This window comes from Schistocerca serialis, chromosome 4 (assembly GCF_023864345.2).
Source record: "Schistocerca serialis cubense isolate TAMUIC-IGC-003099 chromosome 4, iqSchSeri2.2, whole genome shotgun sequence".
NCBI classification, from domain to species: Eukaryota; Metazoa; Arthropoda; class Insecta; order Orthoptera; family Acrididae; genus Schistocerca; species Schistocerca serialis.
This window is the reverse complement of record NC_064641.1, coordinates 106,878,245-106,902,114: the sequence shown is the minus strand read 5'-3', so window position 1 is coordinate 106,902,114 and position 23,870 is coordinate 106,878,245. Positions and strand designations below refer to the sequence as shown.

Sequence of the window (23,870 nt, the reverse complement as noted above, 5' to 3'; positions counted from 1 at the left end):
CTTCTCTTCTTATGTTTGCTGAGAATACCAGTAAGAGATTGTTTGCAGAGGCTATTACATACAGTATGGTCATCCCCATCCATTAAGTTTAGGAAAGGTAGACAAGTGATGTCCCAGAAGGTGGGCTCACACATCAATCCTTGTGGACACCTCTTTGCAGTGCAATGTCTGTTAAAACTGCAACCTGCAATGTTTGGTAAAATTGTAAATACATATTTACAATGTGGTTGTTCTACTATTCAGAGTATTTCATTTGTTGTTTATCTATAGACTTGTCTTTCCTGAAGTCAAATGATATGGGCTTAGGTCTTGAAGTTCTTTGTGGGCCGTAGGCAGTTACACAAAAGCCCTTCTTGGACTTGGGCCAAATTATTTATGATTCAAACTTGCTTATACAATTTTGGTTATACTGTGTCTTTGTCTATTAGGGTGGTTTTTTATTTTTTTTATTTATTTATTTATTTTTTTTTTTTTTAATACTCTATTTACTGTTTTTTAGACTGTTGTACACTTCACCCTTAGGATGTCGTTTATATCGCTGTAGAGTAAATTCTGTCGGGCACTGGGGACTTCTTTTTCTTTAATTTAGTTATTACTAAAGCAACTGCTCATGTGAATGAGCAGGTAACAGTATGTGTGTATCATGATAAGATCGTGTTCGTGCCTGTAGAAAGTTGTTGTAGTTTGTTCAGTTGTCATGAGTGCTGTCCTAAAGCGGTCTTTTTCTAGTCTACATATCATTGACCTAATTTGTCTGTCCATAGCAGTGAGTGCATTTTAATATAATTTGGATTTACATCTCATGTTTTCTCCAAGTCTTTGTAACTCTGGGCAAGAGACGACCTTGGGTTTCCCTGTATATTGCGAAGTACTTGCCTCTGTATGTATTGCCATAAATTATTCTAGTATAATTTGAAACTGCTTATGTTTTACAGTGTTGTAGGTTTGATGTCCTAAGGTAATTAATATCGGATTGTGGCCATTGGTGTTTGCCCTATGTGACTGCCATTCGCCGATGGAGTGTATGGCTCTGTTATTTGTCAGTGTAATATCTGTGTTGCTAGAAGAACCAATTCATCTATTGTAAGTGAGCAGCTGGGGCTCCTTGTTTGTCATGTAAAGATTTCTTTCCTGAATTATGTCATTATCATACTGCTGTCTGTCATCATAGTTAGAATGCGAGAGGTAGAATCTAGCATTTATGTCGGAGGTCACTAGCATTCTCCTTCTGTTTGCAAATGATGCAAGCTTGTGGATTTTATCTGTAAAGTCTTGGATTTTTATGTGCATATTTATTTATTTCTATGGCAGCCATGTGTTTGTCACGTATATGTGGATTCTTGAAGTGGTCCAGCTATTATCTAATATTAAAATCGCTGATGTTGTGTCCAGGTTGCAAGTGAAGACACAGTCAGGATGCACATCAGGTTAACCTTTTCCTGTGGACAAAGTATTTCAGTGCTTAGTTTGTGACAGAGTTTATAGACTTCTACACTTTTGAGTTTGCTTCTATTGGCATTTAACTGTACAACTATCTACTGTAATTTAACTGTATGACTATGACAGTGTTTCATAGTGACATGGTATGTTGGTCAAGGTTGTTGGAAATCAGTATGCACTCTCCCCTGAGCCATTCATTGTTTGGGTTTGAACAATCAAGGACAGGCTATCTTTAAGTTCTTTAATTTCTTCATTGAACTCAGAAGGTAGGAGTCTGACTTGATGATGTCAGCAACCAGTAGCCCTCTTCCAGCTTCTGGCTTTCGCTAATGGTGATTTATATTTTGTGCAGGTTTGATTGTTTTCATGATTATGGTTCATGTCATTATTGATTTCAGGTACTCAAGTGGATAGTTCTGTTCCTTATAACACATAGTCTGTGTGTTCAGTTAGTCTTTTAGGAGTTGGACACTTTCACTTGTTTGTCAAACTCCTAATATGAGATGTTGTCACTCAGATTTAATTCATAAATCCCATCAATGAAATGTTCATTACAGCAGGAGGCCTTCCTCTGCACAGCCTTACCCACCATCTGTTTAATGGTAATCACAATTCTAGAAACCTTCTCACTATTCTCTCCTAGTTGATCAACCTCCTCATCATATCCCTGATGTATATTTATGTACAGTACAAAATTTCTACCACTTTTCTTATGAATGTATCCTCATAGAAAATAAAATCAGTTTTCTCTTAATCTTAAAATTTGACAATTTATATTTCTTCATTGTGTTTCTGTTGTACAACCCATTTTAATTTTTAAATGAAAATCACATAATCATTTAACCCAAGCATCTGCAAAAGTACTTGTTAAATGAAATGAAGTATGTTTCCATGTAAATAGCCTAGCCCTGCAACAACACACTTATTTTCTTTGTTCTTCAACCTTTAACAGGCACTTTTTTTTTTTTTTTTTTTTTTTTTTTTTTGGTCACATGCTTGACAACACTGTTGCCTCACTTATTTGTTAGATCACTAGTCCCAGTTGCTCCTACAGTCTCTGTCATTCGATATGGCCTTCACATCTAGCAGGAATGTGGTAAACAAAAAATTCGAATTGCACCATCCTTTTTTCATGATTTGGTGCTGGAGCTAGTATCAAGGTGCCTGGTGAACTGCAGACAATACATACTAACATTCTTGAAAAACTTTGATGTATATTGTATTGATATACTAAAATCTCTGTTATTCCATAAAATTCAAGCCCTCTGAAACTCAATATTGTTAAAAATGTAGCCCATTAGTTTTGTGCAGCCAATTTTTTACAATTCCAGTAATGTATTTTGTTTTATTAAAAATGTTATGGATATTTATTCAATTTTGCCGTATTCAGAGTATATAAGTTAAAATAGAGACCTTTATAAAAATTCTTTATAAGTAGGTTGGTACTTAAAATCCGTCCTAGCAAGTATGCACCGATTTTTGCTTTTATTCTATAAAGATAACACAATACATGGATCAATTTATTCCTTAGGAATATTTGTCATAATTTGTAACATAATGCTAGACTTTATTTTGTAGAAATAATTAAATTAATTGGAAATGATTTCCTTATTGTACTTTTTGTAGTGGAAGGGTTGCTACAGTGATGTTTGTTATGTTTTGTTTTGTAGCTTTTGAACTGTGCATGCTTTATGAGGGGGTAACCCCCCCCCCCCCCCCCCCAAAAAGAAACACACACACACACACACACACACACACACACACACACATTGCCATGGGTGGATCTTGCGTAGTATGCGTTTCTGCCACTAGGCATGTATAGCACATCTCATTGCCAGTTCACTGCCACCTGTGTTGACCTGGCTTGTTCTGTTCATCTGGAGTGATTGTTTTTGTTAGCAATGTTTTTTTCTTGTTTTGTTTTTTATGGTGGCTTGGTTAAGGGAACAATGTGCAGCTGTTAACTTTTGTTTTCTACTTGGTAAAAATGCTGCTGGAACTGTTTTAATGTTGAAAACAGCTTACCAAGATAATGCTATGGGAAAAACTCAAGTGTACGAGTGGTTTGCTCTATTTGAAAATGGTGACATTTCGATTGATGACAAACCTTGTACTGGATGTCCATCAACTGTCCAAATTTCAGGGTTTGTTTCCCGGTCCGACCATCAAGCAGACCTATTATTTAGACGTTTTAAGAAGATTGCGCAACAGTGTTCATCAAAAAGACCCGATTTATAGGAGACAGGAGGCGACTGGTTCTTCCACCATGGCAACACACCAGCACACACAGCCATCTCTGTTGGACAGTTTTTGGCTAAAAATGGCATGGTTCCACTGCCTCATGCACCTGCCTCACCCGATCTGGCTCCATATGCCTTTTTCTTATTTCCATGTATGGAAATGGGGCATGAAAGGGCACTGATTTGACAACATTGCAGAAGTCCAGGAATAAATAAATAAATAAATAAAACAACGAGGAGGAGGAGCTGTCAGCCATTTCTAAAGACGACTACAGAAAATGTTTTGAACAATGGGAGGAATGGTGGGACAAATATATTAGTTGAGAGTATTTTGAAGTGGATAAGGTTGTTTCATAAACAATTTGAAAATATATAGCTTTAAAAATTTTTTTTTTTTTTTTTATTTTAAATTTAGTTAAATTAACCTGAATGTTAAACTGCATTGATTGACCGTTCTGTGAGTTCTTGGTAGAATATTTTATACATTATGAACGAAACACACACAACACTGGTGTAATATTGTACAAATATTTATTATTTGTTACACAAACTAGTTTCAACTGTTACATGATCATCAGGTTCAAAGATAAGTATGTGGGCCATTGAAATTTTGTTGAAACAAAGATTTTAAATTAGTACATCTACAGAGTATCTCCATTTCCAGAGGTAAAAAAATCTTAATGTTAGAATTAGGAATAAAACAAGAGGGATTATTGCAGTGTAGTTTAAGATACAATAGCGATAGTAAGCAGGTGAGTGAAGTAGCTTTGATTATACAATGTAATTTTTTCAACACAGCCAGAGAAATTATACACACATCAAAAAAAGTTTCGCATCACCCCGGTTCCCAGAACTCCTGAAGACAGACGTTGACAGTGGATATTGTATCACAGACTCAGTCCCTTTGATTGTTCAGAGATGTCACTAAACCCACCCAAATATGTAAACAACAATGCATGAGCAGTGCCCATTAGACGGAGGGGTGCCGACACCTAATCAGTTTCAGTCATTCCACTAGGAAGGAGGTACACGGCTCGTGTTGTCTGTAGTTCAACCATGCCTAGACGTTCAAGACTGCAGTTCGATCGTGTCCGCATTGCTACTTTGTGCCAGGAATGGCTCTCAACAAGGGAAGTGTCCAGGCATCTCGGAGTGAACCAAAGCGATGTTGTTCGGACGTGGAGGAGATACAGAGAGACAGGTACTATCGATGCCATGCCTCGCTCAGGCCACCCAAGGGCTACTACTGCAGTGGATGACCGCTACCTATGGATTATGGCTCAGAGGAACTCTGACAGCAATGCCACCATGTTGAAAATGCTTTTCGTGCAGCCACAGGAGTTGTGTTTGGAGGCAACCCAGTCAACCTGAATGCCTTTGACACACTGTCCAACGAAGCATCAAGGTGGAGGTTCCCTGCTGTTTTGGGGTGACATTATGTGGGGCCCATATATGCTACTGGTGGTCATGGAAGGCGCCGTAATGGCTGTATGATATGTGAATGCCATCCTCCGACCGATAGTGCAACCATATTGGCTTGGCATTTATCTTCATGGACACCCAGTCATGCCCCCATCATGCACATCTTGTGAATGACTTCCTTCAGGATAACGACATCGCTCAACTAGAGTGGCCAGCATGTTCTTCAGACATGAACCCTATCGAACATGGCTGGGATAGATTGAAAAGGGCTGCTTATGAACGACGTGACCCACCAATCACTCTGAGGGATCTACATCGAAACGCCGTTGAGGGCTGGGACAATCTGGACCAACTGTGCCTTGATGAACTTGTGGATAGTATGCCATGACAAATACAGGCATGCATCAATGCAAGAGGACATGCTACTGTGTGTTAGAAGTACCTTTGTGTTCAGCAGTCTGGACTACCATCTCTGAAGGTCTCACTGTATGGTGGTACAACATGCAGTGTGTGGTTTTTCATGAGCAATAAAAAATACAGAAATGATGTTTATGTTGATCTCTGTTCCAATTTTATGTACAGATTCTGGAACTCTTCGAACCGAGATGATGCGAAACTTTTTTTTTATGTGTGTAGTAATTGAAATAAAGGAAAATCAAGCATGTGAATAAGAGTAGTATTTGCAGTAAGAAGTGGCAGGTACTGTATCTGATCATTCAGTGCTAAGCTTGGATTGATGGCTATTTGTTTATTAATTTCCAAATTTTCAAGATAGTTCTTCTTCGTTTCTTTATGGGTGTGATATAACATGTCACGTTTCACCTTGTAACTGTGGCCATCTTTAAATCCAGTAACGCAAAAACAACATTTTTGTGCACAACACTGTTGGACACTTTTTGCCCCATGGTGAAGACAGCACCCCAGTTTTGGAAAAGAGTGGAACATATATAAAACTACTTGTAATTGTGGCAAATTCTATATATTTCAATCTGTCAGGGCAATATTGGCCCACTTGAGGAAACACCACAGAAGTTGAAAACTTACAAAAGGAGATTCTGCTTTTGCAGATCATCTGCTTTAAGAAGTCCTTAGTTACAAGGGGAAACAAGATATTCCATCACATCCATAAAGGAAGATTAACTATCTTCAAATTTTGGAAATTAATAAACCCATGCTCATCAACCCAAGCTTAGTACTTAACTACCAGATGCAGTTCCCTTACTCACCAGTTCTAACTGCATATACTGCTCATAATCCTATCCAGGCCATGTTGTAAATTACCCTCTTACTACTCACATGCCCCATTTTCCTGTATTTTGGTTACTATAATTACTCCCGATGTGTTAAAAAAATTACATTGTATAATCACAACTGCTTCACTCACCTGATTAATATCACTGTTAAATCTTACCTCTTATTAATTTAGGTCCTATTAAAGACCAGATTATTTTGTTCGGCCACATCTTTGGGATATGTCACCGAAGTTCATTGTGCAATTATTTTCTTCTATTTACAATAGTTGTAATTTGTTGAGTTAACATATCACATATTTTATCTTAGTTAAATAATCTTACATCAGGTTGAAAATCCTAATTCTAACATTAACATTTTTCATCTCTGGAAATGGAGATACTGTCTAGATGCATTAGTTTAAAATCTTTGATCCAATAAAATCACACTACAGCACATACTTATCTTTGTAAGTGCTAATGGTGTAACAACTGGAAACTGGATCATATAAGAAATAATAAATATTGTAGAATATTACAACAGGGTTGCGAGTGTTTCATTCATAATGACTGTTAAACTGTTCTTCATAACCAATTGATTTCCGGGCATTCTCCCATCAAATCAAATCAAATGTTATTTATTTATAAGCCGAAATGAACAGCTAGTAGACAGAAGGGCCAGGTAAATTTCATCTTGAAATTAGTTTTTGAGTTGATAATGGTTTTTGCCCCCCTTTCAGTTCTGGATTACTGATCTTAAACTGCAGAAAATTGAAATTGTTAAAGTAAATTTATCAGTATCTGACAAAGCAGTAGCATCATCATTGTTATTGGAATAGCTTTTGACCTCTCTCTCACTCACTCCCCCCCCCCCCCCCCCCCCACTTCCTCCTCCCCCACTTTTCTTTCCCTGTGCCTTGTGTGATCATAACCCTAAAAGAACAATAGAAACTTATGAAATAGTCGGAACTGACAGGTGTTCTGTCAGTAGATATACGTGTTGTTCATAAAGGATATTTAGTGTTTCTTAAAATTTGAATCATGAAAAACAAATTATTTGATTGTCTTCGAGTGGGGAGGGCAGTGGTTATCACATAGTTCGTATTTCAGAGGATGACGATTCGAGTCCCTGTCAGGCCATCCAGATTTTGGTTTTCTATGATTCCCTAAATTGCTTAGTCAAATGCTGGCATGCTTCCTTTGAAAGGGCACGGCGAATTTCTTTCCTAATCCAAGTTCGTGCTCTGTCATTAATTACCTGATTGTCAATGGGATGTTAAACTCTTAATATTTCTTCCTTCCTTGCTTTTTTCATTCTATTATCACTAATGGTGTTGAAAGATGGTACAAAGTTCGTCATTGTGTGTAAGTAATGTAGGTGTGTTAATAATAGGAAACTATGGAATTCTCCATTTATTGATTAATTTCCTGTACTTTCAGGAGTACTCTCCAGAGGTGGTGCTCGTGTCTGCAGGGTTTGATGCAGCTGCAGGGCATGCTGCTCCTCTGGGTGGCTACAAAGTCTCCCCAGCATGCTTTGGCCACATGACTCATCAGCTGATGCAGCTCGCTGATGGAAAGGTGTGTACATTGTATCGACACATGCTCTTCTTTTAGTGTCTCAGTAGGGACAAATTCCCAGTCAGCCCTCCTTCCTGCCCTACTCTTTCAGTAAGAAAGTTTCTAACCGGATGCTACAGAAATTTGCAGCCTATGGACTGAGTCTATGGCACACATTGTACTTTCCCCTATCTTTTCTTTGTCCCCTTTTTTTTAATGTTTCCATTTGACACTGATGTGTTTTTAGTAATAGCACCCTACTAAAACAATGAAACACGTAAAATTAATTTTTGGAAACCAGCAAAATGGTTGTAAGGTGCCCACAACAGTAGAGTAACACATGGACGTGTATTTGATCTGACAGTGGTGTCTGATGAATAAATCGTGGTGCTGAGCCTTATTAGCCCTCAACAGAAGTAAGCTGGTGTGTGATCTGTTCCTGAATAATATTTTATATGATCTATATTTATATTTCATTTACCAAATAGTTTATTACATCCTCCTATCAACATCTACTCCAGTCCCATCACAAAAGTCACCTATCCCATCAAAGGCAGACATCACATCTCCCATCACAGGCAGGGCTACGTATGAAACCTGTCATGTGATCTACAAGCTGAGCTGCAAGCACTGTGCTGTATTCTACATGGGCAGGACAACCAACAACCCGTCTGTCTGCATGAAGGGCCTCTGACAAACTGTGACGAAGAAAAACCTGGACCACCCTGTTGCTGAACACGCCATTCTTCATTTCAATGACTGCTTCACAGCGTGTGCCATCTGGATCCTTTCATTAACACCAGCTTTTCTGAATTGCATAGGTGGGAACTCTCCCTGCAATATATCCTACGTTCCCAAGACCTTCTGGCCTCAACCTTTGTTAGTGCTTGTCCTTACCTTCTAGGCTCTTCCCTTTTCCCATTCCAGCACTACACAGCCCTCCATACCACTAATGTACCAGTCTTTTTGCTTCTCGTCTTTTTCACTGACCCCCCTCCCTTCCATCTAACCTCCCAATTGAACCTAGCTGCCCTACCCTCATCTCTACAACCTCCCACTAGCAGCATTTTACTGTCCCCTACCCCTACCCTGCTATCCTTCCCCCACCCCACCCCTGCTCCTTACCCCCCACCCTGTTGCCTTTCCCATAGTGCACTGCTGCTCGCAGATTTAAAAACTGGGAACCAGTTTAAAAATTAGAAGAATACTTGTTTTTAATTGTACTTGCATGAGTAGGAAGAAAATGATAAAATGTTTAATATTATTTAACATTAACCATTTGTACATATCTTGTAAACTGACTCACTCCACATCATTTCAGTAAAAGAACTGTTCATATGATCTGTGGAACATGTAACTAGCTAACTAACTAATGAAGGTGTGCAGCTCTGTATGGCCATTTAACATGAAGCCTTCCTGCACCATGGTGCCATCACCACAAAACCAGTCTCTTTCCATGATGTTCCTGGGGTTGTATTGGCTATCTGCTTCTCTCCATAGTAATGTGCGATGAAACCCATTTTGCGTACTTAAAGGGTCCGATTTTGATATTGCCGACTCCGCAATAAGGGCTGTGTGTGAGCAGGATGCACATGACCTGACATCTGGCAAACAGCCTACTGTTCTGGGTCCACGATACACAGTTTGTTGTGAAACAACTACTCCTGAGGGAGCTGCATGCTCTGCAGCCAATTGTCTTGCAGATTTCATCCAGCAGTTAAGCTCAGATACCGGTCCTGCTGTGGGGTGGTTATTCTCGGTCGACTTGATTCTGGCCTGTGACGAATGTCTCCTTTGTCTCTAAACTGTCGCCAAAACCTCGAAGTGACGCTGTGTGGCACATCTGAGGATAATGAGACTTTGCTATGTGTCCAGCTCCTTCCAGGTGGCGTAGTATTCTACGCTGCAAAACAGGCTTTGTGGTATTGTTTTGTCAACTTCATCAGATTAGATTAGTTTTTCGTTCCATAGATCCGTGATGAGATCCTCCTGGATGTGGAACATGTCAATTTTTTTTAAGCTGAAATAACAATACTAATAGTATGAATATATACAATACATCATTTGTTTCTATTAAAAAATTCATCAATGGAGTAGAGGAGTTGGCCACTAGTAAGTCTTTCAGGCTCCTTTTACTGATCTTTATTTGTAACTAATTTTTTTATGTTTGCTGGCAAATTATTGAAGATGAGTGTTCCTGAGTAGTGGACCCCTTTTTGAACTAAAGTAAGTGCTTTTAAGTCCTTGTGCAGATCATTTTTGTTCCTGGTATTGTATGTATGAACTGAGCTGTTTGTTGGAAAAAGAGATATATTATTTAGGACAAATTTCATTAAGGAGTAAATATACTGAGAGGCAGTAGTTAGTATACCCAGTTCTTTGAAGAGGTTTCTACAGGACGTTCATGAATTTACTCCACAAATAATACGTATTACACGCTTTTGTACTCTGAAAACTTTTGTTTGACTTGACGAGTTACCCCAAAATATTATACCATATGACATTATGGAATGAAAGTAGGCAAAGTATGCAAGCTTTTTCATTTTTTTGTCACCTATGTCTGCTAACACTCAAATTGCAAATACAGATTTGTTAAGGCATTTCTGCAGTTCTGTGGTGTGCTCATCAAGAAACTACACTCTGCACTATGAATGGACAAACCAGACTGAGATATGAGTGGTCTCATGCACTGTCTGCGTCTACCTTTCGATTATGCTGTATTCACAGTGTGGAGTGCTTCTTTCTTATACTGAGCGAACACGTGCTGTAAACAGTTCTTTGGAAGATTGCATTTTGATATGTTAAGGGAATAGTGTGAAGTTTTGCTCCCCACTCCCAGCATTTTATTATTGTGTTTGCACTGTTAACTCTTTTGTGATTTAGATTGTTTCCATTCATAATTTGTTCCTCAGTTTCTGCATCTTCTGGGGTGTTAAGCATCAACATTTGTGGTAGTGATTAGAAAGATGGCAAGTGGAAATATCCATCTACTTCTTTAATGACTCTTCTGCATTTGTATTTTATCCAATTCAGAATCAGATTGCATTTGTGTGTGTTGATTATTGGTCATTTTAACAGAATCACTTAAATTCATCGTGATCCAAAATTTGAATCAACATTAATTTTTTCTTGAATTTTCTGACTTTCCTCACCAAATTATGTCTAAGCTTCTCTCCTCCCTTTTGTCACCATTTACTTATTATTGTGTTTGTGTTGTTAACTAGGAATTAATGCTAACACGTTTTGTGGATAAAGTATAATTAAGGTTTTTCATTTTTATTTATTTATTTATTTATTTTTTTCAGGTTATACTCTCACTAGAAGGTGGATATGATCTGGCCTCCATATGTGATTCAGCTGAAGAGTGCGTACGAGCTCTCCTAGGTGATGAACCCAGCCCTCTGTCTGAAGACGAGCTGCAGCGACCACCATGTCAGAATGCTGTGGACACACTGCAGAAGACTATTGCAATCCAGGTTAGTTGTGCCTCAATCTTTGGATTGGAATGGAAAAATTCATTTTTAATTTTTTAAATTATATTTCTTCAGGATTTATCACATCATTTGTAGAGAAAGAATCACTAGTATTGAGCTTCTGGATTTATCATATAAAGATTCTTCTTCTTCTTCTTCTTCTTCTTCCTCCTCCTGCTGAAAAGTTTCTGCTTATGCAGCTCATTCAAAAAGCCTCTTCCAATCTTCTCTTTTCTTCCACAGTCTATTATTCATTGTTTCCTGTCATTGTAGTCCTCTCCATTTCACATCGTCCTCCACCTAGTCTCTTCATCTTGTTCATGGTGTTCCAATTATAGAGCATATGTCGCCAATGAAGAAACAATACCGTGTAACTGACAAATTGCTGATTTTTCAATTTTCAGGCAGATGATGTTGTTGACAGTACGTGCATCTGCTCTTAACGCCATAATGCCAAATTTTTAATTATTTACCATGAAAAGACTATCCAAAACAATACCACGTATGTGACACAGCAAATATATAGATGGCAATACTGCAGAACTGTAGAGAACTAAATGCTGCGTATGTACAATCTATGGATACTGTAAACAATACCGCGTAAATACAAAAACGTGCACAGCCACAGCATATTGTTCTGCCTTATTACGTATTTAACAGTGCTCAAAAGTGGTTCCATGCTTGTAGCTTCATTCATGATAATAGACAGCGATATAGATGACGATCTTTTTACTGAAGAAGAAATTGTTTCTCAGCTGAAATCAGCTTATGAAAGTGGAGAATCGTTCCTCAGAGTGACTGACAGCAGTAAGAAAATTGTTTTATTATTCACCTTTGAATGTTTGTAGCACTGCAAGAGTCTTATTGTGATATAAATCAGAACACCCCCACTTCACTCGTTCTGTGCTTTATTCATTTCTGCCAAAGATTTCTAGACTGTCCCATCTTTGTCTCCTTAAATTAATTTATAAATATTTTTCCATATAGAAACTTCAGTGGCTGTATCCGACAATGCTCAAAATGAAACCACAGTCACAGTTTCCACTAGAGACGACAGTACTTCACACTGATTGCTATGTGATGGTGCTCATTGTTTGCCAAACACTCTGGATAAATTATCGGAAGATCAAGGGAGCAACAATGATGCTGACAGTGAAGGCCAAGAATTTTATGGTGATGTAAGCAGTGACAGGAAAAGGAAGTCTAAACCACATCCTGAAGATTGGAAGAAAAATGCCAATAAAATTCTGAGAATGCGTGGACAGGCGTATATTGGATACAAAAGAAGTCGAATTGGTAATATCACTCGTGATACTCTGAGAGAGGCATGACAATTAGGTCCAACATGTACTTCGAAGATGTGCTAGAAATCCATTCAAAGGAAGAGTCATCAGTTTTCTGCTGATGATAGGCTGGCAGTATTTAACACATTTTGGGAAACGATGTCATGGGATCAGAGGAAGGTTTACGTTATCAACCTTGTGGAGGTAATTCCAACCATACATCCAGGGAAGAACACTGGCGAATCCAGGAGAAAAGGGACACTCATTTATCATTTGAAAAATGAGCTGGGGAAACATAAACTATGCAAAAAGATGTTTCTTAATACTCTTGGGATTAACGAATGGACTGTCCGATATTGGCTGGGTAATTCCACACATGGGACGAGTCCTGATACAGAATCGTCACGACCTCGAATCAAACAGATGAAGAAGAAAGATTAGAGAACCTTCATAAAAGAATTCCTGGACTCTCTTCCGAAACTTCCGTCACATTACTGCAGGAAATACTCCTCGAAGTTGCACCTTGAGCCTATTCTACAATCCAAACAACAGCTGTATGGACTCTTATGTGGAAAAATGTCATGCGGAGAATGTTTCACCATTAAGTTGGGCTACCTTTAACTTGATTTTAGAAGATGCCAATATTAGCTTATTTTCCCTCAAGAAAGACCAGTGCAACTTGTGTTGTAGATACAGGCTTGGTAACTTGAGTGAAGACGTGTGAAGGCAACGCACAGAATGGAAAGAGCAGGCAAGAATGCAAAAAGATGATGACAAGAAAGAAGCCCAGCAGAAGCCGCAATTACAGGCTGTGAAAGTAGCTTCGTTTTTAAGTGCAAATGCAGTTTATTATAAAACAAAGTTGGCTGTTCATAACTTTACAATGTGTAGTTTAGAAAGTTGTGATGCAGTATGCTACTGGTTCAATGAAACACAAGGTGATTTGGTTGCATCATGTTTTGCCTCATTCATCGTGGACACCCTATCCAGAACAATTAAGGAAAATTCCGTTCATATCATTCTGTATTCTGACAGCTGCACATATCAGAACATAAATGTGATATTATCAAATGCTCTTTTAAGATCAGCCATTGATACTGGAGTACTGATTACAGAAAAGTTTTTGGAGAAAGGCCGACTCAGATGGAATGTGACTCAGTTCACAGTTCCATTGAGTGCAAGCTTAAAGGACGTGAAGTTACACTTCCTAGCCAATACGCTATGATATCTAAAGAAGCAAGAAAAAGCCACAGCCATACAAAGTCCATTACCTAGATTATTCCGTTTTCATCAACTATGCAGAGAAAAGTTTGTGGCTGTACAACTCAATTATGCCTGGAAGAGCTGTAAAAAATGAGCTTACAGTTACCAATCCAAGAGCAATACAGTACTGTGCAAGTGGTATTATTTACTACAAGTGCTCTTTCAACAAAGAGTGGAAAGAATTACCGAGGCGTCTGAGAAAAGTTCTTGGAGATGTTTGCTTCCCGAAACTATACAAGGAAAGACTGAAAATCAAGAAATCCAAATGGGATCATTTACAACTTAAATCTGTTCTTCCTGAAGATTGTCATAGTTGTTATGACAACATTCCTTATGAATGAAAATTATCGCAGAGGTAACTGTGTGATGAGTATCAGTGCAGTGTAATTCTCTGTTCTACATCTACACCTACATTTATACTCCAGAAGCCACCCAATGGTGCGTGGTGGAGGGCACTTTATGTGCCACTGTCATTACCTCCCTTTCCTGTTCCAGTCACGTATGGTTCACAGGAAGAACAACAGCCAGAAAGCCTCCGTGCCCACTTGAATCTCTCAAATTTTACATTCGTGATCTCCTCGGGAGGTATAAGTAGGGGGAAGCAATATATTCGATACCTCATCCAGAAACACACCCTCTCGAAACCTGGACAGCAAGCTACACCGTGATGCAGAGCGCCTCTCTTGCAGAGTCTGCCACTTGAGTTTGCTAAACGTCTCCATAAAGCTATCACGCTTACCATATAACCCTGTGACAAAACGCGCCGCTCTTCCTCAGATCTTCTCTATCTTCTCTGTCAACTCGATCTGGTATGGATCCTACACTGATGAGCAATACTCAAGTATAGGTCGAATGAGTGTTTTGTAAGCCACCTCCTTTGTTGGTGGACTACATTTTCTAAGGACTCTCCCAATGAATCTCAACCTGGCACCCGCCTTACCAACAATTAATTTTATATGATCATTCCACTTCAAATCATTTCGTACGCATACTTCCAGATATTTTACAGAAGTAACTGCTACAAGTGTTTGTTCCGCTATCATATAATCATACAATAAAGGATCCTTCTTTCTATGTATTCGCAATACATTACATTTGTCTATGTTAAGGGTCAGTTGCCACTCCCTGCACCAAGTGCCTATCCGCTGCAGATCTTCCTGCATTTCGCCGCAATTTTCTAATGCTGCAACATCTCCGTGTACTACAGCATCATCCGCGAAAAGCCGCATGGGACTTCTGACACTATCTACTAGGACCTTTATATATATTGTGAAAAGCAATAGTCCCGTAACACTATCCCTGTGGCATGCCAGAGGTTACTTTAACATTTGTAGACGTCTCTCCATTGAGAACAACATGCTGTATTCTGTTTGCTAATCTCTTCAATCCAGCCACACAGCTGGTCTGATATTCCGTAGGCTCTTACTTTGTTTATCAGGCGACAGTGCGGAACTGTATCGAACGCCTTCCGGGAGTCAAGGAAAATGGCATCTACCTAGGATCCTGTATCTAATATTTTCTGGGTCTGATGAGCAAATAAAGTGAGTTGGGTCTCACACGATTGTTGTTTCCGGAATCCATGTTGATTCCTACAGAGTAGATTCTGGGTTTCCAGAAATGACATGATATGTGAGCAAAAAACATGTTCTAAAATTCTACAACAGATCGATGTCAGAGATATAGGCCTATAGTTTTGCACATCTGCTCGACGACCCTTCTTGAAGACTGGGACTACCTGTGCTCTTTTCCAATCATTTGGAACCTTCCGTTCCTCTAGAGACTTGCGGTACACGGCTGTTAGAAGGGGGGCAAGTTCTTTCGCATAGTCTATGTAGAATCGAATTGGTATCCCGTCAGGTCCAGTGGACTTTCCTCTCTTGAGTGATTTCAGTTGCTTTTCTATTCCTTGGACACTTATTTCGATGTCAGCCATTTTTTCGTTCGTGCGAGGATTTAGAGAAGGAACTGCAGTGCAGTCTTCCTCTGTGAAACAGCTTTGGAAAAAGGTGTTTAGTATTTCATCTTTACATGTGTCATCCTCTGTTTCAATGCCATCATCATCCCAGAGTGTCAGGATATGCTGTTTTGATCCACTTACCAATTTAGACCAGAACTTCCTAGGATTTTGTATCAAGTTGGTACATAGAATTTTACTTTCGAATTCACTGAACGCTTCTTGCATAGCCCTCCTTACGCTAACTTTGACATCGTTTAGCTTCTTTCGTCTAAGAGGTTTTGGCTGTGCTTAAACTTGCGGTGAAGCTCTCTTTGCTTTCGCAGTAGTTTCCTAACTTGGTTGTTGAACCACGGTGGGTTTTTCCCATCCCTCACAGTTTTACTCGGCATGTACCTGTCTAAAACGCATTTAACGATTGCCTTGAACTTTTTCCATGAACACTCAACGTTGTCAGTGTCAGAACAGAAATGTTCGTTTTTATCTGTTAGGTAGTCTGAAATCTGCCTGCTATTACTCTTGCTAAACAGATAAACCTTCCTCCCTTTTATTATATTCCTATTTACTTCCATATTCAGGGATGCTGCAACAGCCTTATGATCACTGATTCCCTTTTCTGCACTTACAGAGTTGAAAAGTTCAGGTCTATTTGTTATCAGTAGGTCCAAGATGTTATGTCCACGAGTCGGTTCTCTGTTTAATTGCTCGAGGTAATTTTCGGATAGTGCACTCAGTATAATGTCACTCGATGCTCTGCCCCTACCACCCATCCTAAACATCTGAGCGTCCCAGTCTATATCTGGTAAATTGAAATCTCCACATAAGACTATAACATGCTGAGGAAATTTTTGTGAAATGTATTCCAGATTTCTCTCAGTTGTTCTGCCACTAATGCTGCAGAGTCGGGAGGTCAGTAAAAGGAGCCAATTATTAACGTAGCTTTGTTGTTGAGCACAACCTCCACCCATAATAATTCACAGGAACTATCCACTTCTATTTGACTACAGGATAAACTACTACTAACAGCGACAAACACGCCACTACCGGTTGCATGCAATCTATCCTTTCTAAACACCGTCGGTGCCTTTGTAAAAATTTCGGCAGAATTTATCTCTGGCTTCAGCCAGCTTTCTGTACCTATAACAATTTCAGCTTAAGTGCTTTCTATCAGCCCTTGAAGTTCCGGTACTTTACTAACGCAGCTTCGAAAGTTCACAATTACAATACTGATTGCTGCTTGGTCCTCGCATGTCCTGACTTTGCCCAGCACCCTTTGAGGCTGTTGTCCTTTCTGTACTTGCCTTAGGCCATCTAACCTAAAAAACCGCCCAGTCCACGCCACACAACCCCTGCTACCCATTTAGCCACCTGCTGGGTGTAGTGGACTCCTGACCTATCCAGCGGAACCCAAAACGCCACCACCCTATGGCGCAAGTCGAGGAATCTGCAGCCTACACGGTCGCAGAACCATCTCAGCCTCTGATTCAGACCCTCCACTCGGCTCTGTACCAAAGGTCCACAGTCAGTCCTGTCGATGATGCTGCAGATGGTGAGCTCTGCTTTCATCCCGCTAGCGAGACTGGCAGTCTTCACCAAATCAGGTAGCTGCCGGAAGTCAGAGAGGATTTCCTCCGATCCATAGCGACACACTTCATTGGTGCCGACATTAGTGACCACCTGCAGATGGGTGCATCCTGTACCCTTCACGGCATCTGGAAGGACCCTTTCCACATCTGGAATGACTCCCCCCCCCTTCCCGGTATGCACACGGAGTGCACATTGGTTTTCTTCCTCTCCCTTGCAGCCATATCCCTAAGGGGCCCCATTACCATTACGCGCCTGACGTTGGAGCTTTGAGTGACAGTTAGGATTTTTCTTGACGAAATGTGCAGACATTATCAGAACTATGTAAACAGTATATTTATTTAAAACGTTTCTATGAAATCTTTCAATAAAGAAATGATTAATGTTCCACTACACTACAGAATAATACTGTAGCAATAAAAAAAACAAGAGAATAACTCCAAAATAAGACTTAAGTTGCAAAGAAAATGTGCCATTTACAACAGCAAAACACAGGCACATGCAAGTGTCTGCTGACAGAAAAATGTGTCAAAAGCTTTAGGACAAAGACTATGCAATACTTTGGAACAACGAACTGCTTTTGGTGGGCATGATGTCACTACTTTTGACATTTCTAACAGCTCACGGATACATATTGGGAATGGTAGTTTGAGAAGCTTTACTTTCGAAGTAGATTTCCTTTTAACCAAGGTGAGTTATGTTGTGCGTGAGAATGTGCAATGGACTTCTTAAATCACGGAGTGTTTGACTCTCATTCAGAACTTAGAGAACCAGCCACTTAGAAAAATTTTTGGACCCAGAAGACCAGCCATGTATGCCATTATTTAAAAATTATATGTGAAAGCTTAGCTTTTCTTGTAGCTATACTGTATGCATATTAATCTACACCATCAACTTTTCCTATTTGTGTGGTCATGCTACTTAAAAGTGATGTTACTGGTGGATGACATCATCATGTGTTCTACACTCTGAATAACTGCTGTCATTGGCTGGCAAGATCACAGAACATGAGCTATGATTGGCTGACAAAAGCACATTGTGCAGTGAAATCTTGGTTTCAGTGCTTTGGAAGCTACAGTGCTGTATTGGGTGGAATTCATATTTGAAAATATGCAGTGTACATGTTGCCACACATCAAAGATCATTCCAAAACCCGTTTTTTGCTGGGTTTCTTTTCCTAAAATTCCAGGAAGTTCTGCACCTTCGTATAAAGCAGTGGCGATACTTATGGTATTCGTAACTTTTAAAAAATTGTTAAAAGTAAAGATATTTTGAACTAAACTAAACATTATCTTTGTGCAGTGCCGCCATGTCAGTTCTGTGTAAGTCTTGCATGTGTAAAGAGGTGAATAAATGAACTACTGTAAAATGGGAGTGTTGTTTGCTGAAACCGACCCGAGCAGCCTCCTCACTGGTGACCCCCGGCCATTACAAACCCGCCATCTGACCCGCCTCCTCGCCGCTTTAGATACATGGACTTCATATCTCAGTTCACCACCGATGTCAAGACACATAAAGGGTGCTGACAATATAGTTGCTGATTTCCTTTGGCGAGTCGATGCCGTTCATTTCCTGTTAGACCTCTCTGAATTGCCTAACCTCCAACCCGCCGACGAGGACACGCAAAACCTGATTTCAGACTCTACCTATTCACTACACTTCATCTGCACCACCTTCCGTGGCATTTCTGGTGAGATCTGGTGCGACGACAGTACGGGCACGTTGGCATAACCACACTCCATCGAGCTGTCTTCAATGCTCTGCATAATTTAGCCCACCCCGGTGGTTCTCTAAGTTCTGAATGAGAGTCAAACACTCCGTGATTTAAGAAATCCATTGCACATCCTCATGCACAACATAACTCATCTTGGCTAAAAGGAAATCTGCTTCAAAAGTAAAGCATCTCTTTATGCAATACTTTGGAACAACGAACTGCTTTTGTTTGGGCATGATGTCACTACTTCTGACATTTCTAACAGCTGACGGGTACATATTGGGAATGGTGGTTTGAGAAGCTTTACTATTGTGATTATTATTATTATTATTATTATCATCATCATCATCATCATCATCATCATCATGTTATTGTTTATGATAAACCATTACTGCATTGCATCAAGCCTTAGCAATACATTGAATAATTTCATATGCCATCTATTAAAGGACAATACACAACTTTGTCAATATTAGTCCTACTGAGCGATACCGAATACTCGGAAAATACCTCTTATGGTATTTACAGGAATAAGGATATTATTAAAAGCTCCAGTACTCAAATTTTTATTTATATTTGAAGTCAGTTTTGGGTTACTTCTTATCAAAATCGTCAATCACAGAGTCGTAGAATGACAGTTGTTGTTTCATGGACTTGAGCAATCGTTTTTCAGTGGACAACAAAGCAAGGTGGGACAGTCTGCTTTACAATTCTGTATTTCTAAGATACGTTTTGATTCTCTCCAACGCTGAAAATGATATTTATGCCAAAGCACTGGTTGCAGGAATGGTTAAAATTGATTTCATTGGTTTTGATGCTTCAGGTATGGCTTCTGTGAGACCACAGGAGGTGAGATATTGACTTTGTCTAAATACTGCCTGGTTCTGGAATTCGTCTGAAGAATATATCAGAAATAGTTCAGTCCTTAGTCAAAGGATATCAAAATGTCCACCATAGGATACCTTCTAGGAATTAAATACAGACACAGGGAAGTTACCTATATATTGGCTATACTTTTTGTAATTCAGATGTGAAAGGACGCCAAATTATCCAAGTCAACATACCTGTCAGTCAACTGATGCAAGACAGTATCAACACGTTCACAAAACAAAGCATGGTAAAATCGCTTGGAAAGCTCTGTGAGCTCAATGTTGTAGTTTGCCAGTAGCTTGATTAATCTGCTGTTACGTAAGCATCTGGTGTTGGATACTGAAGAAAAGTGTCATTTGATCAATTTATCCAAAGCATTGGATCATTTAGACAATTTTGGAGGGGGGGGGGGGGGAATAAAAAAAAAAGAATGCAAATTGCAGTCTTGTGTATTGTTCAGCAGACTGTTTTCAGTACTCAGTTCAGTTTAAGAGCATAGCAAGAGAACTGAGGAGTATTTGCATCTCACAAGTGTTTGTACCCCATTATGTTGGCCAGCCTTGACGGCACAGCCATTGTATGTCTGGACTTTTGAGTTTGTACCACAATAAAGTTCTTTTATGCAGCCAAGCAGATACTCCATTAAACTAGCAGCACATCGATTATCACTGACATCAACAAATCCCATAAATCTCTCACACACTTCACGAGTGGATAATAACTACATATCGCAAAACAGTTGAAAGTTCGGATTGGCTTGAAACACCTAAAGTTTCATCCATAATAACCTCATCAAATGACGTTTCTTTTAGTTCTTTTGAAATTTCTGTACAAATTACTTCAGCAATGGAATCATTTAGGTCATTCTGTATGTCACTTGAGATATCTTGAAAAACAGTTGAAGTCTGCAAGTAGTTTGACGAACATTCATTTTTCTGTGCCATTAAGTGCAACAGTTCAACATAATTGCCCCGATTATCACTGTCTTCTGTTACGTCGTGTCCTCTGAAAGGAAGTTGAAATAAGCCAAGCACTGTATCATGTATGAGATACAGAGGTGAGCGAGTGTGCCGGGACTTACCCCAGTTCACTGCTAGTAGTGCCATGTCACCTTAACACGTCTGCGTGTAGCACGCAAGTATTGCATCACAATTAAGTATGAAATTAAAAATCAAAATTTATATTTAAAACTTTGTTCAAATATAGTTTAGTGTTATAATGTTCTAAGTACCAAGTCTTTATGTTCTAGACTTAAGTTTACGTAGAAATGCCGTTTTAAGAGAAAAATAAGTGGCACTAAGTAATGAAGCTAGAAAGCCAGAATTTTGTCAGAAGGTGCAGTTAGAGCTCATAAATAAGTGGTGCAGGTTTCCAAAACCATATAACAAAAAATTAACACCGGAATCCACATTTTTGGGAAGAATGAGAGGCGCTGAATAATGGACTTAGAAACATGAAAATTTGTTTTATGCTTCAGTTCACCCCAAAACAGTAACTTAAAGACCACATTAAGCTACCTCTTATAGTTTTTGAGTAATTAAGTAAAAAACCAATTTTGTAACTAAAATGTACCCAATTGTTGTAGATTAAGTACCTGTGATTTTTAATGATAGAGAATTTTGGTTACAGTGGATGGTAAAACATACCAAGTGATAGGGCTATACTTAATTTGAGAGTTGTAGTATTAATAACTGCTGATGTAAGTTCTAGTACAGATATGCTTCAGAGGTAACGATCTACGTTAGTTCCACTATAAAAATTCTAGAAGGCAAAGTTTTCATTGTAGTGAGCTGAAACTTTTTCTTTGATTTCAAACAGCTCAACTGAATACAAAAAAGTTAAGAGGTTTCTGAAGTAATTTGTAACTATATTATTAAAGTTTATTTGCATGAGAAAGCGGCCGTTCGGAGGCTGCTGCAGTATGTAGATAGCCGTAGAAAACAGATGTTCCCTTGGCCGTCTGCTCCAGCACCAATATAAATGCAGCCTGAGAGGCAGTAAAGAGGTTCACTTCGCACTCAGCTACGGTAAGATCCACATCTGTCAAACTTCAGATCTCGCTCTGCCTCGGATGACGTCAGAGCCGAACTGTAACAAAGCGCGTATTTTGCGGTAAAAACGGATAGTGAACTCGCGAGGATTGTACACCATCCTGGATCGCTTAGAATTCACCAGAGTAACTGTTAGTGTGCCATCTGTGTGAATTACAATTCCGCGTCTGTGTGACTTACAATTCTGCGTGGCATCTGGTGACTTTATTTCCACTTTTATGGCGAGCATTAATTTTGAACAATTATTGCAAAATTTCATTGAGTAATTTTAGTCAGGGCGAAAGACAATCTGGTAGGAACATACCGTAGAGGTCACCTCTGAACTGCTAAATGTGCTGATAGTATAGAAAGACTTCCTTTCAATTGAAAATAGTGAATTTCCAAGTGCAAAGAAATAGGAGGATAGAAACTTTTCTTTCAGTGGGCTGGACCAGAATGTCGCCATGCAGACTGGAAACTAAGGTCAGTACGTTTCCCTTCGCTTTCTGGCTGACTACTAAATTAGTTGCCAGGCTCGCGCGAGAAAAACGGCAAACAAACAAATAATTAAATTTTACCCGCCACCCCACATAGTTCTTATGCAGCAAGGAAATGACGCTACTGAACACTTAATATCAAGATGTTGGTCAAACAAAAATCCGTCCTTGCACTGCCAAATTTAATGAGGGTCCATGCAGATGTAATATGGTCCTCGAAATTCCCATGCTGTTCCCTAAGTTGCTGACATTGTTCATGTCATTCATGCCATTTTTTGCCCACTACACATCGGACGGAAACAAAAAAACATGGTACAATTTTTGCATCTCTTTGCAGCTGCACAACCATTTGTAAGAGGAGTACCAAGATTCTTGAAAATATCTGACAAAATTTTTAGTTACTGAATTTAAATGTGGAAGATTTAGTTTAGGCTGTCCCTGTTCGATGATGTCACTTTTCCCTTCAAAACTAGGTCCCCCAAATGGATGTTTCCACAGACTTTCCAGCACACATTTTTACTAACTGATATCTTTGTGTCATTTTAGGAGCCCACTACTTCATCCATATTACTTCAGGAATCCAACTTCACACCTATGCAGAAACTAATTTAAATTCGTTAAAAATATACCTGTTCACAAAACTATAATGAATAAATACTATTATGTACTAAAATATGTGCTGTGATTTATCGCTGAACACTTTTAACACTGTAGTGCATGAAAGAATTAATACAAGTGTCTTGAGAAGAGTTGGAGAATCATTGGCATTACACAATTATCAACTGCCTTTATCAGTTGCATAGCCCTCCTTATCTTCCTCTAGTGCAAGCAAGAGAGGGATGGACCTTGCAATGGGATGCGTGCGCACCATTAATTGCTGTTGCTGGAAAGTTACAGGAGTGCAGCGTGTAGCTGAACAACCCCTGTGGCCTTCCATGCTGGCACCTGTCACGTTGACAGCTGTTAATGTCTTAAATACCCCCAGGTTAATAGTGTGTTTTACAAGTATGAAGTATGCCGGCAACTGAAATTGTAGAAAAATTATATACCAAGGATGTTTAAATGTAAAAAAAAGTGTGTCATCTTTAACTGTAATCGGCGATTGCAGCAGTTAGTAGCTTGCCGTGCCCCGGTGTAAGACATTTACCACACTAAGGATTGATAAGTCTTACAGCTCTAGGGAAAGTATTGTCACGTAACACAAAAATAATGTGCTCCCAACAAGGAAAAAGTGTATTTTTACCCAGGAAAAAGTGTATTTTTCACCTGGGAGAAAGTGTATTTTTACCAGGAAACCCAGGCTTGTTCTTC

At 39.3% G+C, this 23,870-nt stretch overlaps 1 protein-coding gene across 4 annotated transcripts in view; it reads left to right on the top strand.

The window, feature by feature from the left end:
- The window catches only part of LOC126475254 (histone deacetylase 5), a 454,388-nt gene that overhangs the window by 419,734 nt on the left and 10,784 nt on the right, over positions 1-23,870 (top strand). For all 4 annotated transcript variants that reach the window (XM_050102967.1, XM_050102965.1, XM_050102964.1 and 1 more), the window contains 2 exons: positions 7,772-7,912; positions 11,197-11,367. In XM_050102967.1, the coding sequence (XP_049958924.1) occupies positions 7,772-7,912; positions 11,197-11,367 (312 nt within the window). The remainder of the gene's footprint in view (positions 1-7,771; positions 7,913-11,196; positions 11,368-23,870) is intronic.